Source organism: Cucurbita pepo, chromosome 11, assembly GCF_057944985.1.
Source record: "Cucurbita pepo subsp. pepo isolate OVF chromosome 11, ASM5794498v1, whole genome shotgun sequence".
In the NCBI taxonomy this organism is placed as follows: Eukaryota; Viridiplantae; Streptophyta; class Magnoliopsida; order Cucurbitales; family Cucurbitaceae; genus Cucurbita; species Cucurbita pepo.
Window position 1 is genome coordinate 15331864 of NC_141808.1, and position 20823 is coordinate 15352686.

General features: G+C 35.2%; 1 protein-coding gene across 2 annotated transcripts; it reads left to right on the forward strand.

Annotated features, from left to right (window-relative positions):
- Positions 1-392: 392 nt before the first annotated feature.
- Positions 393-20255, forward strand: REV3 (recovery protein 3). 2 transcript variants are annotated; one of them, XM_087128181.1, is made up of 23 exons: positions 393-719; positions 1184-1266; positions 2690-2747; positions 3196-3245; positions 3337-3449; positions 3565-3607; positions 4491-4559; positions 5161-5322; positions 5435-5606; positions 5733-5824; positions 5979-6371; positions 7931-9407; positions 9704-9913; positions 10131-10459; positions 11677-11819; positions 12218-12803; positions 13875-14021; positions 15069-15344; positions 16665-16772; positions 17453-17658; positions 18010-18313; positions 18559-19176; positions 19769-20255. In XM_087128181.1, exons 1-23 carry the CDS (start codon positions 608-610, stop codon positions 19940-19942), a joined length of 5925 nt encoding a protein of 1974 aa, XP_086984307.1. In that variant the 5' UTR covers positions 393-607; the 3' UTR covers positions 19943-20255. The 2 variants fall into 2 exon arrangements, with proteins under 2 accessions (XP_086984307.1, XP_086984308.1); XM_087128182.1 differs by lacking the exons at positions 393-719; positions 1184-1266; positions 2690-2747; ... (4 more) ...; positions 5161-5322; positions 5733-5824 and having other exon boundaries at positions 5468-5606.
- The last annotated feature ends 568 nt before the right edge of the window (positions 20256-20823 follow it).

Sequence of the window (20823 nt, forward strand, 5' to 3'; positions counted from 1 at the left end):
AATAATTTTTGTTTGTATAATATTTTTTAACCTTTAAAATGCTATTATTAGTACAAATTAAAAAAAAAAATACACTTTTAATAATGAATTAAAAAATTAAAAATATAACAAAGTTAAAAATAACGGTTCATTTTGGTGGGAATTTTTTTTTAATATCTAAAATTAATTTATTATTGTTTTTGTAACAACCAAAATAATTAATTTGAAATTTATTGTGACCAAAAGGGCATTATTGGAAATACAGGAATATATTACGTGGAAAGAATACGAATTTTCAGAAAATATCGGGGTTAATTGCAATTTGCTAAAATAATGGGGAATTTTTGTAAATTAAATATCATTAGCGGTGCATAGTGCAATTTCAGTTCCATTTTGGAGTGCGGTGGAAGTTTCAGAATTTACACACTATAAAAAGGCTTCGCCACCGCGCCATTTTCTCGTGCCAAATTTTAACACGAAGAGAAACAAATTGTTCTTCGGTCTGGTGCAGCGAAGCCCACGAAACTCAAATTCTTCTACCCATTCATCAATGGTTTTTCGTTCTTCCCTTATCGTAGTCATTGGTTCTGCACCGTTGTCTTTGTTCCGGTGAATTGGAAGTAAGACAATGGGGGATTCGCAATCAGAATCGAGTATCTTCAGTGTTCGGATCGTCTCCATCGATTACTACCTTGCGCCTCCAATTCCAGGCCTCGGCGTATCCTACAGTAGCTTCCAAGGTAAACTTCACTTCCCTTTTGTTACTGGGTCAATCAGGTTGCAACTACCACTTTCAGCCTTATAAATAAGGCTGGTTGCAGTCATTTGAGGGTAATGAGAAATTCAGTGAAGTTTTGAAAGCTCAATGCACCACTTGCTTAGTTTATACACTGTCGTATCGACCATGGGTTTTCTTTGATTTTCAGATTTGGCAGTCAGTAACAGGTTTAGGATTCTTTATGTGAATTTTGTTATGTGAAGTCAATGCTGATAATGATACGGGGGAGAGAGTCTATACTCTGTTTTTATCTGCTTGTTCTCAACTGTGCAACTTGTTGAACTTGATTAAGGAGAGTGTAAAACATGATCGTACACATTATTTGCTATATATATATATATATATACTATCCCCTTTATCTTGCACGAGTGCAAACTTAGCTTTGGGGTTTACTAATGCATATTTTTCGTATCATTTAATTTGAAGGCGGGAAGGTGAACGAGGTTCCTATATTGAGAATATATGGTTCGACTCCGGCGGGTCAGAAAACATGCGTCCATGTTCATGGAGTAAGGCCGGAACTCTTCTACTGAGTCTTGAATAAGCATTTGAGTACGCATTTGCAATGGTAGAAAATTGAGCTTTTGTTGATAAGAAATGAAAGAATACGACTAACGATACAGAAAAAGAAGCTCAAATTGTAACAGCTCAAGCTCACTGCATAGATATTGTCCACTTTGACCCGCTACGTAACGCCGTCAGCCTCACGATTTTAAAACGTGTCTATTAGGGAGAGGTTTCCACACTCCTATAAGGAATGCTTGTTCCCCTCTCCAACCGACATGGGATCTCACAATCCACGCCCTTAGGGGCCCAACGTCCTCGCTGGCACACCACCCGGTGCCTAACTCTGATACCATTTGTAACAGCCCAATCCCACCACTAGCACATATTGTCCGCTTTGACCTGTTACGTACTGCCTTCAGCCTCACGGTTTTAAAACGCGTCTATTAGGGAGAGGTTTCCACACTCCTATAAGGAATGCTTGTTCCCCTCTCCAACTAACATGGGATCTCACAATCCACCCCCTTAGGGGCTAATGTCCTCGTTGGCACACCACCCGATGCCTAACTCTGATACCATTTGTAACAGCCCAAGCCCACCACTAGCACATATTGTCCGCTTTGGCCTGTTACGTACTGCCTTCAGCCTCACGGTTTTAAAACGCGTCTATTAGGGAGAGGTTTCCACACCCCTGTAAGGAACGCTTATTCCTCTCTCCAACTGATGTAGGATCTCACACCGATCTTAGATAATTAAACTCAATGGAAAATTATATTAGTTTTTTTTGAGACTGTAGCCCAGAGAAAGGTGTTGAACTTGATAAAGGGTCACATCGTTTCCAAAGACCTCTCTTCTACCATTCCTATCTAGCCAATGGCTCCACGAAATCACAAATAGGGGAAAAAAATAAAAGAAAAAGGGAAAAGGAATTAGCACATTAATGAATCCGACCCTCATTAAGATAAAAAAAAAATTGGATGACTAAAGACAATGCCCTATCCGCATTCTCCATTTGAAACAAAAACTTCTTTTCCCTCAAGATTAGATTTTGAAACTTGTAACTCCCAATTGACACGGTTGCAATGTTGAGTCAATCTTGAAGATCATGCTTGTTTTTTTAAGACATGGTATTCTTCTTACGCTCATGTGTTAGTTTTTTATCCAAGATTTATCTTATGCTTACGTAAGCTTCTTGGGCAAAAGAGATGGTAACGGGTTATTATTGTAAAGCCTCAAATTTCTTATTGTCATTATTATCTTTTTGGTAATATAAATTTCCTGGTCAGCATGGCACTATTTACCATATAATCGACCAAGTCATTTTTCTTCAATCTATCAACTACCAATTTTTAGCGTATACGTACAATTCTATATGCACGTGTATGTATGCATGCAAGCGTCCATGTTTTGAAATGATGTTCCTTGTAGGTTTTACCCTATTTATATGTGCCGTGCTCAGAGATTTCATTGCAGTTGCAAGGCAAAGGTATGCAACTCACGAATGTGATTATAGTTTTATTTTGATTATCAAGCCTATTAAATGAATATGTTACTGTTAGATATCATATTATTTGTTTTTACTTTACTTTCCAGATAAAATTTAGCTATTATTTATATACTTAATTGTAAAAGACATGTATTTATTTAGTTATTTTACATATACTTTGAAATTAATGCTAATTTGAGCACTGCTCAGCAGTTACAAGAGATTGTAGGATGAATTAGTTTCAAAATACACTTTGAAACTAATCTAGGATTTAGCTTGTTGAACTACAGGTATAGGATCTCAATTTCTTTTAAAAAAATTCTTTTGTAATTAAATAATGGCTATTACAGCATGCTATATTTTCATGCACCTGCTTGAATCTTTGTTGAATCTGTGCCACTGTTATCCTATGATGCTACTGTAGCTTATATATTTTAATTTTGTATAGGAGAAGCTTTTGCGAACGATGTGTCACTTGCACTTGAAAAAGCCTTAAAGGTAGTCTTCACTAGGACAACTAGAGGATTATCCTTCGTCTCACATATATGTTAATCCCTCGTGTTATTTTGGTTCTGTTTGAGTTTTGAAGCTGAAAGGCAATTCTGGTTCTAAGAGACAGCATGTACATGGTTATAATCTTGTTCGAGCGAAGAAGCTTTATGGTTACCACTCATCAGAGGAGCTTTTTATGAAGATATATTTGTATCCACGTGAAACTGAGTTTTGTTTTATCCATATGCTATATTGTTTTTGATGGGCCATCCTGCCCATATTAATGATCTGCAACCTGTGATTGAATGCTTTGACAATAATTTAGATATCATCCACAAGATATCACCCGTGCTGCAAATCTTCTGCTGGTATAGTTTTTGAAGTTTGACTCTGCAGCCATTCATATTTATCATCTTACTGTTGTTTTCCATGCTAAATTGGATGGTGGATACTGCAATAACATCTGTTTCTCAGTAACGGATAATGATTTGTTTAGCGCAATATTTTGTCAGTGTGAGGATTTGCAGAGAAAATATGTGTTGTCTTAGAAATTACAAACTATATCAAGAGCTTAAACTTTTGATATCGATGCTATTAATGAAAAGAAGTTTGAGAATAGAAACTTGGTTATTTTTTAACTTGTATCTTCAATGGCGGTGACAGTAATCTTTCTCACTAATTTTATCTCTGGTTGCTATAATTCAAAACTAGTTCTAATTACGTTCATTAATTGATTAATATTTTGTATATTATTTTAATTTTATTTGAATATTTTAAATATTTTCATTTTCAGCTTTTATGAACAAGTTGAGTTTATAATTTCTCATTCAATTGATCTGGATGCACAATAAGGATCATATCTAAACAATTTTGCACTTCTCAATAAATATGTAAATCAATTTCCAGTCTAATTAATTTTCGATAAGAATACTTTATTTTGTCTAAGTTTTGAGCTTTCCTTTTGAGAATTTAATTCTTTGTCTACTTTTCTTTTTAAAAATAATTTAGAAACTTTCTAAATAATTTTTTAATGTTAAAATTTGATTTCTAATGTTGATTTCAAGTATTTGTGTGTTAAAATATTTTCGTTGTTGCCTGTTTCTACTTCGTTGAAGCCTAGAGTTTGGCTCGTTCACCATAAACTTAACCAAAGTGTTCAATACTACCATGTAGATGTTTTGCTTGTTTCATTTGTAGGCAGCTTGGAAGATCTGTGTTTTGTGACTGTACTTACTCCTTTTCTTTGTCCAGAATGGTGCCGTTCTCGAAAAGATTTTACAGCCTTATGAATCGCACATACCATTTGTCCTGCAGTTCCTTGTGAGTAGCTTTATGAGTTCCAAAATAAGTATAATGTTAAATACATTAAGCTACTTTGTGATTAGTAGTCTAGTCTAGTTGTTAGCTTGATTTTTCCATTAGCTTTTTATCTCGTTCTCATCAAGGCTGGAGAATAGTTTTATAACAATAATTTACTCAAAACTACTTTGAAGTATCGGGTACTGAACTAGCTTCCGGCTAATAGTGCCCACTTTGTAATTGTCCTACATTGCTTTTCCCCCATTTTTATTACTTACTCTGAGCACTTTGCTTATCACACATATTGAAAATTATATTACTTGATTGTTTTGAGGTACACATCTTCAGTTGGTGTATTTTCATCTGTGAGTTTGCTTTCTATTTTGCTGTGGTCGTCATAGCCATCTTTTTCTTGAGGTTATCATATTTTGTTTTAGAAATGCAGGTATTACTACATTGCTTTGCTCTTTGTTCTGTATAATACATATTTTCCCAATAAATATTTGGGTGATATGCAACAGTTAACCATTCAATTCATTAGGTACTTTTGGAAGTGTTATTTTTTAAATCTTTATTGGTGTTCTCTCTTGATTTTTTGGTTCTGAACTACTATTTCTTCTAGGTTGACTATAATTTATATGGTATGGGTCTTCTGCATCTAATGAAATTGAAGTTCCGTCATCCAGTACCAGATGCTCCAGGGAAAAAATTAAATCACATTTTACAGTACGTGAGTGAGAATCATGGAATGGACAATCCAACTTGCATGCCTTCTGATTCCGAGGTCTCCTTTGTCCTTTTTCTTTCTTTTTCTTTTCCCCCATTAACTATTACAATTTTCATGATTGCATGTCTTGATTATGCAAATAATGGGCGTCCCTTGGCAATTTCATTAGGCAGATCCAAGTAATGATGCAGCATCAACTTCACCAGTATGGATATCTTCTAAAATTCCAACAGATTGGATGTGGAAATCTCCTACTGCAATGGATGCATTGGATGACGGTGGAATCAATCTCTGTAAACGTCGAAGTGTTTGCGAACTTGAGGGAGATGCTGCCGTAGAAGGTTCATTTGGCTTCGTACTTAAATTTGACGTGAAAATACTTTCTTTTAACGGTTGTAGTAGTAGGGTTCCTCATAAATCATTTATTTCCTTGCGATGTTAAGGCTTTCAAAAATTTTGATCTGCAGATATTCTCAATCAACATTCTAAACTATATACATCTTTTTCTCAAACCCATTCAGATGTGAAAATGGTTCAATCGCTTGTATCGATTTGGGAGGTTTGATATTGTCCCGTCCTTTATTCTTTTTCTATTGTGCTGCTACATTTATGTGCTAACGTGCAAACACTGTATGATGGAGTCTTTAGTTGTAAAATGTAGTTGGTATGTGTACATTCTTGTTCAGTGAAGTGTCTTCTTGTCCATATCCCAGGAGGAACATAGAAGAACGGGGCTGCAGGAGGCACCAGTGCCACCTGATCCTGGAAAACCATTGCCAAAAGAAGTTTTGGAGACTTTCTCAATTGGTATGGACTATGAGAAAAAAATGACTGAATTATATGAGAGACCAAAATGTCCATCAGTGTTAACTCCACTTGAAAAAGATGAAAGGTTGGTGCAGTCATTGACATCTTCAGCTAATGAAGCAAATATAATTGGACTAGGATGTTCTGATGGCGAGCCTTTGAAACACGTTATGGAGATTGGCAGAACTAATTTGGACTCATTTGACCCAAATTCATTCGAAGATCATGACAAAATGCTGATTGAAGGAGATGATATGGTTCCGAGATTGTCTATGGATGAAGTTGAAGTAACTCCCAAGGTAGCCTTTTGCTCTTGTTGTTGGGGGATCTCTCTTTTTGCTTAGATGTCAATTGTCACGAAGATTTTACACTTGATATATAAATTTTTATGTTACTTTCTGCTCTGACATAAGTAATGCATTTGTTATTATACTTTAGATACTCAAAGTGTACTAAGGTGTTAAATTACCATTGAATTCAAAAGCTTCAGCCAATGAGTTACAATACTTTAACACTGCTTGGACTTGTGGGTTTGAAAGTTTCACGAGACCCAACAAGTAGTTATTAATATTAATTCGAGAAGGAATGAGTTGAGTTTGTAAAGGGTAGGGACAGAAAACCCCCTCATAGTAAGGAGCTTGGTAAGGTAAAGGCTCTTTCTTCTCTCCTTTTCTCCTCTCATCTTCCTCCTAGTTTTTCAGCCGGAGTTCGTTTTTCCATCCATTTAGATCAAGTTTTTAGTTTTTTGTCCATTTTTTTGAATTCTAAGTTGATTGGTATTGCTTAGCATCTTTCTCTCATCATGGACGTCGGGAGTTGGGTTTGTATGACATTTAAATAGCTATTCCCTTTAGTTCTCTCTCATCTCCATTGTTTTGAGAAATTTTTCTAAAGATCTTTTTGCATATGCCGATTGCTTCTAAATTCCTCACGAAAGATAGAGATCCCTCTGGTACTTTTCATTTGTCCAAGTTCAGGTCTTAACAAGGATGGTTTCTTGAAAGTGCCATTTGGCCTCCAACAAGGGTTGGAAGACACTCTGTGTTCCAGCTTGTCCAATATGAAAGGATGACTGGTTTTTTGTGAAATGAGAAGGGAATTTTTATTGAAATTTGAAAAGAAGTACTTTCTTTAAAGAAGCCTTCATTGGAGTAGTAGATGTTCCTAAGGAAAAAAGTGAATTACAGACGATATATGCTAAGATAGCGAGGACATATTCAAAGGTTGTTTAGGGCAAATGACAATTTGCAGTTTTTTGAGTAAGCTTTAGATTTCTTCTTCAGTATGTGTTTTAAAGAAAAGGAAGTAGTAGAAGTTGATTTTAGCCAGCTCTCTTTGGTCTCAAGATTTTGTTATCACAATTTTTGGAACGAAATTCATTGAACTTTCGAACATTATTTTGAAGCAAGCCTAATCATCTACCCTTTCTTGGCTGATAAGACGTTATTGAAGTTTACTGGTTATGATTTTGGATTACTATTCGATGGAAAAGGAAATTAATTGGGGATTCAGTTAAATTTGAAAATTGGTCCAAAGAAAAACATTCTTTATCGAAAGTTATTGAAGGGTATGGATTTTCCAAACATTGGTTCTCTCGCATTTGCTTAAAATATAATTTAAGTTTATATGATGAAATATATAAGAATTTTCTCAAGAAAAGAAGAAGAAGAAGAACATGAAGACGAAGTTCTGTGGGAGCTGAATTCTATTTGGTTAGTGGTTGGAAGATGAGATGATAAAAAGTGATTGTAATAGTGGGTTTTAGTATACATTCAGTTGAACCAAATATTTGATTTTATTCTGATGTTAGCCATGTTTGGGTGTTAAATGTTTTTTTTTGGAATATTCATATTTTCAGGTTGTCGACGAGGAGGCACTAGGCCTCCTGAGATGGCTAGCTACTTCTCAGGCTGCACAAGATATTAATTCCGACGATGAACTTCTTTGTGAGACAATTTTGGGGCCCTTGTTGCCTGCAGCAAACATGGATCAAGTGCTAGAGAGAGCTAGCCAGGATTATGGTTCTGAGTCTCAAAAGGAGTGTCAAGACATTCTCGATTCAGTTGAAGATCTAGATGAATTTGAGGTATTTAACAAGAGAAAATGTTGTCCCGATGATGAGCATCTTTTCAGGTCTTCTTCTGAAGAAACTATTCCCCAACTTGATGGTGCTGCAGATGATATGTTCACTCCTTGTGGAGGGTCGACTGAAAACTCACCTGATAGAGATTTATACATGGAGAATGAAAGATCTTCCAAACTTGTGGTGTTGCATGGCATTGATTCAGATACTTGCAGCCATAAAAAAGAAAAATCATTATGGGACTCTTTACCTTTTCAGGAGGCTGAGAAAGTGAATACAGATTCAACACGTGTCAATTCTTGCAGGCCTGATATATGTGCAAGTTTGACTAGAGATTCTGGGTTCATCAGTTGCTTTTCTAAAGAAGAGGGAGGACAGAGGGATGTTACAGTAGAAATTGAAGGCACGGGTACATATACCTCCAGGGAAGGCAATGCCTTTGTAGAATGTTCTGTACGTGATTTGATGAGGAGGAAGCGTCACTATCGAAATGAGCAACTTGACTGTGGAAATGGTAAAGCTAAAAATGTTACTGTTGGTGGTAGGCAAAAAAAAGTGTGGTCAAGAGGCTTGGATTCTAAAGTGTTGCAAACCAATGAGCATAACTTGAGATTTCAGGATTCTTCCCATTTGATGCCATGTTTAACTAATCAAAATGCTAGTTCTGACATATTTTATGAGAATAAGTCTACTTATTCTGACAGTTCCATGTATGGTAAACTGCCGCTTGTAGATGGCTGTGATGGCTTAGTGCAGGCTAGTTCACCAAATGTAGGAGAAATCCCTGGATCTGAGACAGTTACAGGTCCTAGTCAAATGTGCTTTGATCCGTGGCTTTCTGAGTCAGAGACCCTAGGCCTAGGTCCTGTTTCTCTTGGTGGTTGTCAGACTTTAGCTAGCAAGAAATCTAATTCTGGTATGAGTGACGCTGATGTTCATGAGATCATGCCTTCCGTACAATATGCATACGAGGATTATTTGGCTCCATGTACAAAAAGAAGATTTCTTTTGGTTAATCAGAATAGTAATGATAGAAAACAGAAAGAGTATGCTGTTTTGTCTGGGCTTGGCCACTCTCTATCTATGGTTGCCGATTTTGATCGTGAGAAAATATTATCAATTGGTATGACTACCCGCATAAAGCCACCAAATGCGGAGTTGATGCACAAAGAACCTATAAACACTTCAAATACGTCTATCCTGTCAAGGAAACTTGCTCCTTTGGATAAAAAAGATCCTGAAGAGAGAACAGGTTAAAATTCTATTTTCTTTATGTATGTGGTGTTGATACTCGTCTTTACCTTCCTAGTTCAATTTTTTTCATGAGGATGATTACCCTTTGGGGTAGAAGTGCAGGCTTTATCATCTTTTTTTAGTTTATTTCTTATTTCTGTTGGGAACTTCAAGTGTCACTGATTTTACGTTTCCCTTCCTCCCTTGGAAGCAATAAATTTAAATAACAGGAGCTTTGACCAACTTTTGCTTGCTGAAATGGTCCTGACTATTGATAAATGGTACTGACTATTTGGTAACCTTCATTTTCTTCAGGAAGAGCTTTGGATGATCTTTTGCCATTTTTTCTACCCAGAGACAAAAAAGATATTTTTGAAGACTATGGCTCCAGTTCTCTGAAAGAAGCTGTCATGGGTGTTCCCATTCACTATCGAAATGATGGCTCTTTCATGTATATTTTAACACATGTAAAGTCACCTCCTTCTACAGATAGTGTTCGTCAGTGGCTATCAAGTGAACAGAGAGGTGATAACCAGAACTCAACTGGCCATTTTTATCCTTTTTTTTGTTCTCTGTTCTCTTGGGTTTTTCTCTGGGTTTTTGTTTTGTAGGTCTAGAAACTAACTACTAGGTTGACAAGTCTAATGCAAGTAGATCCTTCATGATTAATTGGAAAATTAATTTTTAACTTTTTTGTAGGAAGTTCAATCTTTAAATAGCTTATTTAGTACTTCATTTACAGCTCTCAGGATCAACTCAGGAAAACCTTTAGTTGATGATCCGGACAAGCCTCTGCCTCAACCTGGTTCTTCATCTCATACAAGTCATATAGTAAATCATGGAGGCCTGACTAACTCATCTGCGGATGAAACCTCTTTCCATGAAAATGTAGAACCAGTCAAAAGTGGAGGACTTACAGCAAAAGTAAAAGCTTCAACGAGTTTTTCACAAGATATATCTCAAATTTCTGGCCCAGATGAGATATCAAAAGATACTCCTCTTAGCCAAATTGGGTTTTGTGATCCTGCAAGCGTTGGAGGTGTGCAGCAATTAACATTGTTGAGCGTTGAGGTATTCTTTACATTTATTTGCCCTTTTCATTTGTACAATGGAAGTTTGAAAATGTGCTTATTTCAGGTAGCGCCAGATGTTGAAATACTCTTTTATTCCTTCCATGTTATAGATTGGAACTTGGATTACCTTTTTTCCATCATGGAGTTCGAATATCTTTTCTTCAGGAAATTCAGTGGGTCTTGGTAGCCTCTTCGTTTTGATATCTTTCTTGTACTTGTCTATTGGGAGCCATTCTTGACATTTTGGCTCATGTTTTTAATAGCTTAGAAACTTGCTCAGACGCGAGGGGGTTTCTTCTTCTTCTTCTTATAGGGCTAACCAGAAAAACGAAAAGAATTCAACAAGGCACAAATCTCCCAAATAGCTTTGAAAAACGACTTTCCAACTCAACCACCAACCCTGATTTCTCAGAAAAGAATTTCACAAATTATAAATATCAGGAAAAGAATGATTGATGAAACCTTTAAGAAGACCACACCTTAAAGCTGCTGATAACTTGATAAAATCAAAATTTTGAACCACTCTAATCTTTTTCAACGAAAGCTGTAGAGTATCTGTCATCCCCAAATGTCCCACATCATATCTCTGACTGAGTTAACCCAACATTATCTTAGCTTTCCTACTCAAGCTGCGAAATACAAGTTATGACACACTCAAGTTTTCAAAACTTCACAAAAGTCTTCACTGACCTGAAAAAGAATACAGCAGCCTTATAGGGCTGAGCAACAAGTTGCAAGCTAAATAACCCAATTACCACAGGGTAAAAGCTAGTACAAGAAAGCACTAGAAAATATAATGCCAATATCCTTTTACTGTAAGGTAAAAAGACTGTACGGAAGTTAAACAAAGAAAGTAAAGCCATGGCCAAAGAACATTCAAGAACTAGGCAAGTCACCCGAGAAAGAACAAAAAACGGCAAGATGCTACATCAGATTATTTTCTCATTTTTCATTTTCCATTTTTCATTTTTAGGTACCTTTTCCTTTCTATATAATTAATTTCTTTGCTGCTAGTATGTCTTTCATTACTATTTTGCTACTTTTTAGAAAATATTCTAATTTTTCTTGGTCACCCAATGAATAGGTTTTTAGGAAAAAGATCTTATGGATCTTGCTTGGTTATAGGAAATTTGTGCTCAATTAAAACATTTTCATGTTTTTTTGGGACTTAAAAGTTTTTATTTTAATTACCTCATACTTGGCTCTGGTTGTTAGGTTCAAGCAGAATGTAGGGGTGATCTTAGGCCTGATCCTCGACTTGATGCCGTCAAGATGATAGCTCTTGCAATTCAGAATGATAGTGGCCCTGCTGTCGATGTTGTTTTAATTTTGTGTACTAACATTGGTTCGTCTAAGAGGTATGATATTTATGACCACAATGAGAAATTTTACTCTTGAACCACTATGCCTTTGTTGTTAGCTCTGTATTTATGGTGAATTTGGATATTCCAAATATTATGCTATCTACTTGTTAAGATAGTGCACATATGCATTTCTCCTTTGTATCTATTTTGTTCTGTCATTTGGTTTTGTGTTTGTGAGACATTTTGTATTGTTTTCTTTTTTTTGGTGTTTGTGAGAAAATGCTGGGTGCGTATCTTGCTGTCCAGTGGTCGTTACCTAATGCACAATGTGTAAATCTTCCTAGTTGTAAAATCAGCTAATTTCTAGAAGTAAAAATGTTATAATTTGGATGTCCGCTCCTTTATTGACACGCTCTTTATTTTGGTGTGGTAATGTCTCATTTCTTTTCCAGAAATCGTGATGGGATTGACTACAAAGTTTTGGTTCATCATGAAGAGAAGTCTTTATTTCAAAGTTTTATGAAAATTATATATTTATCCGACCCAGATATTTTGATTGGCTGGGATATTCAAAGTAGTTCTCTTGGATATTTGGCAGAGAGAGCTTCTCAGCTTGGTATAAGTTTACTAAATAAGATATCTAGGACACCCGATGAAACCAAGATATTGGATGGAGATTCAAATACTCACACTGAAATTCCAGAAAACCTGGTTTCTGAGTTGGTAAATTCTGATTCTGCTGCAGTAGAAGATATGATAATTGAGGATGAATGGGGTCGAACACATGCCAGTGGAATCCATATTGGTGGTAGGATTGTTCTAAATATATGGAGGCTTATGCGCAATGAAGTTAAGCTTAATCTGTACACGCTTGAAGCTGTTACGGAAGCTGTTTTGAAACGAAAATTTCCTTACATCCATCATAGAGTATTAACACAATGGTTTAACAGTGGTCCTCAAAAAGCAAGATTCCGGTGCATTGAATATGTGATGGAAAGAGCAAAGTTGAACCTTCAACTAATGAATCAGCTCGATATGGTATTTTGATCTTCTTTTCATTAAGTATGATAGCATCATGTAGTTACATATGTATGTAGGTTGGTTACTGTATAGGCTTGCCAAGTAACTTCTATTTTCTACTACTACCAAGTTTTTGGAGTTCCTTTTCATGTGCATTTGGAGAGGGGTGCCTTTCAAAACAGTTCATTATATGTTCTCAACTTTTGTGGATCATGTAGCATGTATATCCTATACAAGCCCGGTGGAAAACTATCTTTGTAACTGAAAGTGGAAACATTGGAAAAAGTATATTTTCCCGTTGGCAGGACAAGTCATTTTGTATCCGAAACTAGATTCCGTGGAGAACACTACCTTTTAATTATTTTGGCTTTCTTCATCTTGCAACAATTTTGGCGCCTAACTTGTATGAAAATGTTAATTAGCTAAACCGTTTATTGTAGAAATAAGAGTATTAGTAAGAAAATATGAATTTAAGTGCCCCATTTTCTTGAATCTATCAATTCATATGATAGGAGATAGGACGGCTTACTTTTTAGTTTTTATTTTTGGTTTCCTTTTTTCATGACATATTAATGGATAAATCTTAGCCCTCCTTCTGTGATAAAGAATGCTTCCTTTGGTGGACAGTTTCTTGGTAGTTTTTGATACTTTTGACTAGAAAGGAATAGGAGAAGTTATTAGTGCGTAGAAGACAACTGGGAGAATGACTACAATCTTGCTATTGAGTTTGTCCCTTTGGGTTTTTGCTTCTTAGATTGGTAGTTTTCTTTCTTTGATTTAAAATAATTAGTTCCATCTCTTAATTTTTTACTTCTTGTATTTATTTTTCTGAGAGGCTTTTTCATTTTGCCTTCGCCTATGTTTACAGTATAGAAAATATTGCCAAAACTGAAGAGTATTAAAAGTTTGGCTTCGTTGGTTTTTGATTGGTTTGTTGTTTTGGGTTTAACGTCATCTTTTTCTCTCTTATCCTTCCTTTATATTTTCGTTTGTATCCCCAAATAGTACTCTCTTATGGATCTATTTATTTACATAGACAATTTCTTTCATTCACATGATGAAGATTATATCACTATCTGTACCTTGCAGATAAATAGAACTTCAGAACTTGCTCGTGTGTTTGGCATTGAATTTTTTTCTGTTCTATCTCGAGGCTCGCAACATCGTGTCGAATCTATGTTACTAAGATTGGCGCATAGTCAAAACTATCTGGCAGTCTCCCCTGGGAATTTGCAGGTCTGAATTGATGGTCACTTGCTCTTCCCTGAATAATTTTGATAATGTAGGAAATTGTAATAAGGCTTATTTTATGATTATTTTTCATACTTTGTAAAAGTTTTTATCCAAGGTGTGGTTTGTGATTATTTGTTAGTATACATCTCATCAATATCATCGTTAAATGATATTTTTTTCCCAATATATATTGGCAATAATTTTAGTTAGAGAAGATGAAACTGAAGCTGAGCCCATCCCTCTTTTTCGTAATCACTATACCAGGTTTGCAGGGGGGGAATACATTCCTGAGGGCAACCAGAGATCTATTTTCATGTGAATTTGTTGTTGGTTATATTATATAAAATTTGGCTATGTTATTTTTTGGATATGCTGATTATTGACTATTGTTTGGTTAATTCTTTCTTGCTTATTACTTGGAATCATGTTGTATAAGAATTGATTGGTGAAATATGTAAATATTTTATTTGTTGTTTGAGTATTTCTTTTTGCATATTTGATGCTGAACGATTTATCTGTTTACATACTCAGATATCTGACTATGTATACGTGCTTTTTTCTTTTTTTTTTAATTTTCTTTTCTCTCTCTCTCTCTCTCTCTCTCTCTCTCTCTCTCTCTCTCTCTCTCTCTCTCTCTCTCTCTCTCTCTCTCTCACTCGTTTTCCGTTAATTTGCATGGAATGATGTCAAGGTCAATTTCATTACAAAATTATCACCCAAAAGTTCTTTCACGCTTTGTGGCCTTCATGGCTTATCAGTTTTTCTATCAGCTTTTTTTTTTATTTTTTTTTATTTTTTTTATCTTTCCTTTTGTTTATAATCAGGATTCCATCATGGATAACATTATTTGTAATTATATGTTTGTTTCTTTGTTTTTAAATGAATCAGGTCCCATCACACTGGGAGTTTCCTCGTCTTTTCTAACTATTATTTTTGTTATTTTCTTTTTGGTGCATTCTGTTAGCTACAATTAATTTTCTTACAAATGCCTTTTTGTTTCTTTGACGAATGAATGTAGTTGAGTTAACCATATGAATATATTTTTGTTAGGTCGCTTCTCAACCTGCAATGGAGTGCCTACCACTTGTGATGGAACCTGAGTCTGGTTTTTATGCTGATCCTGTTGTAGTTTTAGATTTCCAGTCTCTTTATCCATCCATGATAATTGCTTACAACCTATGCTTTTGTACGTGCTTGGGCAAAGTAGCTCCTTCAAAGGTTAATACACTAGGAGTTATTTCATATTCACCGGAACGACAGGTTCTTGAGGAACTGAAAGATCAGATACTGCTCACTCCTAATGGTGTGATGTACGTACCACCAAAGGTAAATCTCTGAAAATGTCTTTATATGACAATATGGAACATAAAGAACATGATAATATGAGAAATAAAGAATATTGCAGGGGGTTCTACAGACCTAAATAATACTTTTTGCTGATAGATCTAAATTTATATATGATTACTACTTTCTAACACGGAAATAATTTTATGCTATAGTTATTAATTGCATTAGATTTGGTTTAACGTTTTTTTCCCTACCATGAATGAGGTTATTGATAGAAACTCTTTTGACCTTAGCAAGCATCATTTTTGTTTGGTTTTGTTTTGTTTCTTTTTCGTTGCAATGATCTTTTAGGTCTCATTTACTTCATAGGCATGAGAATGAGGAGAATAAAATTAATTTACCTAACTTTTAACATTGTGTTTACTAATATTATGTTGGATTCAAGATAAAGAAAAGGTGTAACAGATCTAAATTTCTATACGATCACAATTTTCTAATGTCATTAAAAGAATTTTATACTAAAGTATATTAACTTTGTTAGATTTTAGTTTAATATCTTCCTTTCTACCATGAATGAGGTCATTGATCGAAGTTCTTTTGACGTAAGCAAGCATCATTTTGTTTTGTTTTATTTATTTTTTTCCAAATGATCTTTAAGGTCTCATTTACTTAGTAGGCATGAGGTTGAGCATTGCTAAGGCCTTATTTTGGAACCTATGGCTGGAGAGGAACCAGCAAGCGTTCAATAAGACCAAATCAACTTACAAAACCTTCTTTAACAATGTCCTATTAATGGTTATGTATTGGTGTAAATATTACCCCCTTTTCTGGTTTTAGTCTTACCATATTTTTGGTCAAATGGATGACTTTTTTGTAACTCCATTTTTTGGCTCTCAGGTCTTTACCCCATCTCTTTCGTAATATTTCATACATCAACAAAATATTTGCTTTCTCTAAAAAGAAAAACTTAGTGGGCATGAGAATGAGGAGACTCAAAATGAAATCAATTGGAATGAGTTAATGTAGAAATGGACTAAAATTTTGAATATGCATATACTAATACTTTGTTAGAGTTCGGATAAAGAAAAATCTGTCTTAACATTATTCTTGTTGTTGCTGCTATTATTGAATTATTACTTATTATATCATTTTTTTTTTCACAATGAAACTCATTGCAAAAGTAAAGATGAATAAAGATGAAAAAAAACTAAGAAAGAAGAATGATTCTCATTTTCTAATTATTGTTCTGATGAGTAAATCCAGCCTTGGGTTTTTTTGCCTATCATGAATGGATAGATTCTATGTTATAGGGGAATGAAAATATTGACATCAGTGCTTTGTTCCCAACTGATTCCTCAGGTTCGTAAAGGTATATTGCCTCGTCTTCTGGAGGAGATATTATCGACTAGAATCATGGTGAAACAGGCAATGAAAAAGCTGGCTCCATCACAGAAAGTTCTTCAGAGGGTATGGCTATTTCAGACTACAGTAGTCTATTATTTTTCAGATCATTTCTGTTAGTAGTAATTTATAAATGCATTGATGTTTTTGTGTTTACCCTTATAATATTTGAAAAACTATTTTTATATGTGAACAGGATAAGATTTTATAAATGTTGATCGATTGTATTATGCATAACATGCATTTTTGTTTTTCCAGTACGTGATCAGTCATGTACATGAAAAACAGATGTGATTGAAAACCTTTAATTTATGTCCTAGTTACTAGTTTACAAATGTACATCTAGCCTTATTTGGTTGTGATTTTTTATTTGGAACTCATGTATGAAATAGTACCTTGACTAATTTAGTAATTGAAATTTCTTAAATACATCAAATTTTAATTATTACTTTGTAAGAGATTTGTAAGTTAGTTCTTGAATAAATGATATCAGACAGCATACGTTAAAAAAATTGAAAAAGCTTGGATTATTTAATTTTTATTTAGTTTTATCTTTATTTCATACTAACTATTTTTTGTTTGTTTGTTTTGTTTTTTGCAACTAAGTTCAACATTGCCTTCGTGTCATTCAGTTTATGAAGTGTACGTAAAATGCCTTGCTGTCTTGGATTATCGTATATCATTAGTGCCTGTTGATCGTTCCTTATGAGTGCATTGCTGAGTCAGTGATTTGTTACGCTTCTCAGGTGTTTAATGCAAGACAGCTTGCTTTGAAGCTGATAGCAAACGTAACATATGGTTATACAGCAGCTGGTTTTAGTGGTCGTATGCCTTGTGCTGAGCTTGCCGATAGTATTGTTCAGTGTGGCCGCCGTACACTAGAAAATGCAATCTCATTTGTTAATTTACAAGAGAAATGGAAGGCTAAAGTTATTTATGGGGATACTGACAGGTACGATATCTAATTAATTTCAACCAGTACGAGTTTAACTGTGTTGAGCTTGCAGCATGTAATCAATATTCATATATGTCTTGTGTGGAGCTTTGAGGAAGTAACAAATTTATCAATGATGTATGCATGTTTGTAAGCCTTATACACGTGTGTGTGCGTATATATGTATATATATATAGACACACATATATACACACATATATACACACACACACACACATATATATGTACACATATGAAGACTAACTTTCAAGCATGCCCCCAAGATTTAGCATTCTTAATTAGAGTGGGAAGTGGAATTTTGTTGAAGGACCTTTTAGGTTTAAGCGCCTGCTTTTCCTTTTCATGCAGCATGTTTGTTCTTCTAAAGGGACGTACGGTTAAACAGGCTTTGGGCATTGGCCAGGAAATTGCATCTGCAATCACTGCAATGAATCCCAATCCAGTTACACTCAAGATGGAGAAAGTTTATGCCCCTTGCTTCCTTCTCACTAAGAAGCGCTATGTGGGCTACAGTTTTGAGAGCCCTGAACAAATTGAACCCACTTTTGATGCTAAAGGCATTGAAACTGTACGGAGAGATACTTGTGCAGCTGTAGCAAAGACAATGGAGCAGTCATTGAGGCTTTTCTTTGAACATCAGGATATTTCGGAGGTGCATTTCTCCACCTGTTGCTTTCTATAAAATTAATTGTTGGATAATGTAACTATTAGATCATATCTTTTTATTGCTTTTAACTGCTGTTGAGACTTGAGAGCACTGCATTGTTTGTTCTTTGAGGGAACGCAATATCTAAAACTTCAAGCGAGCTTAGAATTACTTGTTTTGCTCATTTTTCATATAATGATGAATTTCACAACTACCTGATTGGGTGATTTAATCTGTTTTTCAATGCACAGATCAAAACATATTTGCAGCGCCAATGGAAGCGGATTCTTTCAGGAAGGGTTTCAATTCAAGATTTTGTCTTTGCAAAGGAGATACGGCTAGGTACATATCGTACTAGGGGTCCATCCTCACTTCCACCAGCAGCAATTGTGGCCACTAAGGCAATGAGGATTGATCCAAGGGCAGAACCGCGTTATGGAGAACGAGTTCCTTATGTTGTAATTTATAGGGAACCTGGAGCTCGCCTTGCCGATATGGTTGTTGATCCAATGGACCTTTTAGCCGTGGATTCCCCCTACAGATTGAACTGCCTATATTACATCAACAAACAAATAATACCTGCCCTGCAAAGAGTTTTCGGTCTTGTTGGAGCCAACTTAAATCAATGGTTTTCGGAGATGCCTCGTCCAGTCAGGGAAGTGTTTTTTAAACAACCCTTATCAGCTGCGAATCCTAATCGGACCCGAATTGATTATTACTACCTATCTAAGCATTGTATACTATGTGGCGAGTTAGTCCAGACCTCATCTAATTTATGCAACCAGTGTCTACAAAATGAAGCTGCAGCTACCACTGCGATAATCAGAAAAACTTCGAAATTAGAGAGTGAAACGCAACACCTTGCTGCCGTAAGTACCATTGCAATATTTTTTCATTACATTTGGTCTCTGGGATTCCTTGGTTACACCAATCTGCTTTCAATAAAATATGATGCCGTTTTCGCTATGCTGTTAGATTTACTTGATTAGTTCTGTCATTACTGAAGTTTCACTAACGTGACGTTCATATTTGATCTATTTTTCTAAGAAAATTGCAAAAACCACCCATAGAATATGACTCAACATGTAAAATGGATTAGTGTTTAGGAGTTGTTTGCAACTTGGTTTTAGTTGTTGTAGGTTGGTTGATAGGCTAAGATTTTCTAAAATAGGGTGTTAATCTGTTACCGGCTAAGCCCACTGCTAGGAGATATTGTTTTCTTTGGATTTTTTCTTTCGGGCTTCTCTTCAAAGTTTTTAAAACGCCTCTATTAAGGAGTGGTTTTCACACCTTTATAAAGAATCTATTGTATTTGTACACTTTTGAAGTTTCTTTCTAATTTTAGACTCTTTGATACCTGGTTCCTGGTTGCATGACAGTTAATTGGATTCAACAATTTCATAAGTCGATATATTTCTAAATTTACAATTAACAATGCCATAAACTTTCGTCTCTTTACAGATATGCCAACATTGTGGAGGAGCAGACGGGATCGTGGAACGTGGTGTGAAATGTACTTCACTCGCGTGTTCAGTTTTCTATGAAAGGCTTAAGGTTCAGAAAGAATTTCGTGGTCTTGTTGCTGTTGCTGCACACAGAGACCTGTATCCAAAATGTACAGTTGAGTGGTTCTGAACTTAAAATCTCTTTAAAATCTCCCCCATTGTTCAAAAGGCAGGCAGCCCTCTTCAGGTACCCTACATTTGCAGCTCTCCACCCCTTAAACTTAGCTTTTAGAAGGCCTCATCAGCCACCACGGTATATATACGTATAGCTCTCTATCATATCTGCTGTTCCCACTGATAAGAAACTGGCTTGAATTAATTGCCATGTTCTGAAACATATATCTTTCTTTCACCTGATGTATAAATCAATGTAGCAAATTCTAAGGAGATTGGTATACGTAGCTTTTGATTAAAATGAGGAGGTATATGTATATCTTCGTTTATCTGGATCGAGCCGATTGTCAAGTGAAGAATTAAGCTAAAAGTTAGGCACATTCTATAATGATCGAACTTGTATTGAAATGAAATGAATGAATGCAAGGTTTTCATACAAATTAGAAAGGAAGGTTCATTTAATATATAGGATAAATGGCTAGACAATGAATTAGTAATGGTAGTTGGTATGTATTTTAGATATTTACTCGGGATTCCTCTTTCTTATTCTTAAGCTAGATCTTCGAGACCGCTTGATTTTCTACCAGATCTTCGAGAAGGCTTGATTTTCTTGTTCTTTGGCTGAATTTTGACTAAAAGATTATAAGTCAACTATTTTTATCATTTCCAGGAATGTCTCGCATAACTTCTTTAATAATTTTTTAACAAAAAAAAAAAAAAAAGAAGAAATATATATATATATATATATATATATATATATATATATATATATATATAGAGTGTAAACACTAATGGAGAGGGAGATACTCCTTAATTTTTGTAATCGCCAAACCTCTATTTTTTTGGAAAAGCAACTCGACATCCGCTGAAGAAATTCCTCCCCTCCCAAGAAGGATT

Excerpts from the sequence above, each read along its gene's own strand:
- REV3 (XM_087128181.1), top strand. The coding sequence starts at position 608 with ATGGGGGATTCGCAATCAGAATCGAGTATCTTCAGTGTTCGGATCGTC. Across the intron at positions 720-1,183 it reads ATCCTACAGTAGCTTCCAAG|GCGGGAAGGTGAACGAGGTT; the intron begins GTAAACTTCACT and ends TTTAATTTGAAG. Across the intron at positions 6,372-7,930 it reads AAGTTGAAGTAACTCCCAAG|GTTGTCGACGAGGAGGCACT; the intron begins GTAGCCTTTTGC and ends TCATATTTTCAG.